This window comes from Emiliania huxleyi (genome assembly GCF_000372725.1).
Source record: "Emiliania huxleyi CCMP1516 unplaced genomic scaffold EMIHUscaffold_2331, whole genome shotgun sequence".
Taxonomy (NCBI): Eukaryota; Haptophyta; order Isochrysidales; family Noelaerhabdaceae; genus Emiliania; species Emiliania huxleyi.
This window is the reverse complement of record NW_005200307.1, coordinates 1-2,724: the sequence shown is the minus strand read 5'-3', so window position 1 is coordinate 2,724 and position 2,724 is coordinate 1. Positions and strand designations below refer to the sequence as shown.

Sequence of the window (2,724 nt, the reverse complement as noted above, 5' to 3'; positions counted from 1 at the left end):
GACGTGACGGCCGCTCCCGGAGCCGGCCGGTGCGCGCCCGACCCACGCCCCCTCTCGCACCCCTCCGACCCCCCCTGCGCGGCGCACCCGTCCGCTGTGCGCCGGCTCGAGCGCCTATTGCCAAATCGCGACGTTTGAGCGCAGCGCACGCATCCTCTGGGCGCCTGAGCGCGGCGGAATCTTGCCAGAATGTGGCCGCAGGAAGAGCCTCCGGCGGGCCTCCGGCGGACGCCTGGCGGCGTGGCGCTGCGCGCCGGCCTGCGGCCCAAAGCCCGAACGAGCGGTCAAGTTAACTTGACGCGCCGAATCCCTTGGTTGGCCCTCGCAGGGTTCGGACTTTTTGCGGGGTATGGTATGGTAGGGTCGGCGCCCTGGCGCCGCGACCATACCCCCCCACCCGCACAGGACGTCGCCTCTGGCCAGCAGGACCATACCCCCCCACCCCCCACCCCACCACACGAGCGCGTACAGTAACCGTCGTGTTAGGCCGTCCGGTCGTGCGGCACGTGTTCGCGCGATGCAGTCTGCGCGAGGTGACCCGCCGGCAATCGTGCTCACCCCTCAGAGCATGTCCGCAAAGGCCGCCAGGGCCTTGCGTGCCGGCGCAGGCGCGGGCGCAGGCGCGGGCGCAGGCCGGTGCGAGCGCGGGCGCGGGCGCGGGCGCGGTCTCCGCCGGCGCCGCCTCCGCCATGGTCACCTCGGGCGCGGGCGCGGGCGCGGTCTCCGCCGGCGCCGCCTCCGCCATGGTCACCTCCGCTGGAACCATGGTCACCTCCGCTGGAACGGCCTCCGCCTCCGCCGCCTCCGCTGGCGCCACCTCCGCCTCCGCCATCGCACGCCGCCCTCCGCGCCATAGCTGGCCAAAGGCACGCGCACGAGCGGTACGCGCGCCAACAGCTCATGCCCCGCGCGCTTCGCGAGCCACGACGGCGATTTGAATCGAAAGGCAGAATCAAAGACATCGGCATCGAGCGCCGCGTTGAGGTCCGAGAAGAAGGTGGAGCGCGCGTGGACGAGACTCGCGCAGGCCTCGCGATAGAGCTCGGTCCGTCCTGCAGGACCATCGTGGCGACAGTTTTGAGCGGCTTCAGCTTGCTGAGATCGTGGTCGTCGCCACGGAAAGCGTCGCTTGTCGGAAGCCTCCCGTCCATCATGCGGACGGCATGCGGTGCAATCGCAGCGTCGAGCTGTGCGATGCAAGACGCAAGCGTACCAGCGCAGCAGCTGCGCACAGCGGCGCGCTCGGCGTCGTCGGGCAGCGAGCTGTCCAGGAGCCGAAGTTGAGGCGGCGTCGCGGCGAGAAGGCCCGCGACAGTATCGAAGCGGCCGGGGCCGCCGTGAGTCGGCATCGTGTCCGCGGCTGTGTACGGCGGCTGTGTTGGGTTCGAACCCTGTTGTAACGTGGCCCTCCAGCGATTGACCATACCCCCCCACCCGTCGAGCAGGCCGCCTCCGGCGGCCAGGACCATACCCCCCCACCCTTTTGGCGCCGACCCTACCATACCTTACCCCGCAAAAAGTTGGAATCCAGCGCCCCGGGGGGGGGGGGCGGAAGAAAAATTTTGATATATTATTAGCGACGCCGTCCACTGCGCTCGCAATCGGGATGTCCGGAACCGCCTCGCGAGCCTTTTACGTGCGTCCCAAATGCGCGTTTGCGGCTTGCCTGTTCTCTCGGCCGCCTCGCTGAGCGAGACCGAGCGCGGTGCTGGTGGCGCCGACACTGCCGATCCGTCGAGCACTGCGACGGCTGCTCAACCAATGAGAGTCGGCAGCGCTGCCTCTGCGGCTGGTGCGCCTGCACAAACCACGCCAAGCAACTGCAAACTGGGCGCAAACCTGTCTGGCAATGCTCTGGGCGAGGATGTCAGTGTGGAAACCACTCGAGTCCTTCAGCTTGATCCTGCCTCGACGGCTCGCACCGCAAACGCGGGTCCTGCACTTCCTCGCGGTGCTGGCATCTCTGCGCTGCGCCATATTGACGCCAATAACTCTGCTTTCAACATGCTCAACGAGGCGGGCGCTGCTGCAGCGCTGACTCCCAGCGAGCCTCGCTGCCCTCTGCGCGGCTGGCCTAACCTGTGCTGATGCTGCCGCCGCCGCTGCTGCTGCTGATGCTGCTCCTGCTACCCTCCCGCCCGCCCGCCCTGTCCGCCCGGCCTGCCCGCTCGCTCGCAAGGGGCGTGCCCCTACACTGGTGTGCTCCCAAGGGCTCCCCGCGCCTCCAGGAGAGGTCCGCTCTGAGCACACCTCCCAGGATCTCACGGGGCTCTCCGCAACACCTCGCCACGCCTCCCCACACCTCCCCCACATCTCCCCACATCTCCCCACATCTCCCCACCCCTCCGCACATCTCCCCACCTCTCCCAACACCTCCCCACACCTCCCCCACATCTCCCCATTAGTGGTAGTAGCCGTGACAGACACGCCCGCACACGCACACACGGACACACGCGCACACACACGCACACACACGCACACACACGCACACACGCACACGCACACACACGCACACACACGCACACACACGCACACACACGCACACACACGCACACACACGCACACACCCGCACACACACGCGCACACACAGGCACACTCGCGCACACACACGCACACACACACTCTCACACTCACACACACAGACACACACGCACGCGCTCGCACACACACGCAAACACACGCGGACACACGCACACACACGCACACACGCGCGCACACGCGCA

General features: G+C 68.1%; 1 protein-coding gene across 1 annotated transcript; it reads right to left on the bottom strand.

Moving 5' to 3' along the window:
- Positions 1-482: 482 nt before the first annotated feature.
- EMIHUDRAFT_254386 (hypothetical protein) lies at positions 483-1,349 on the bottom strand (the record flags this gene model as incomplete). Its single annotated transcript, XM_005779250.1, has 3 exons — positions 483-524; positions 877-1,052; positions 1,214-1,349. The coding sequence occupies 3 exons, from the start codon at positions 1,347-1,349 to the stop codon at positions 483-485; spliced, it is 354 nt and encodes a 117-aa protein (XP_005779307.1).
- Positions 1,350-2,724: the final 1,375 nt, after the last annotated feature.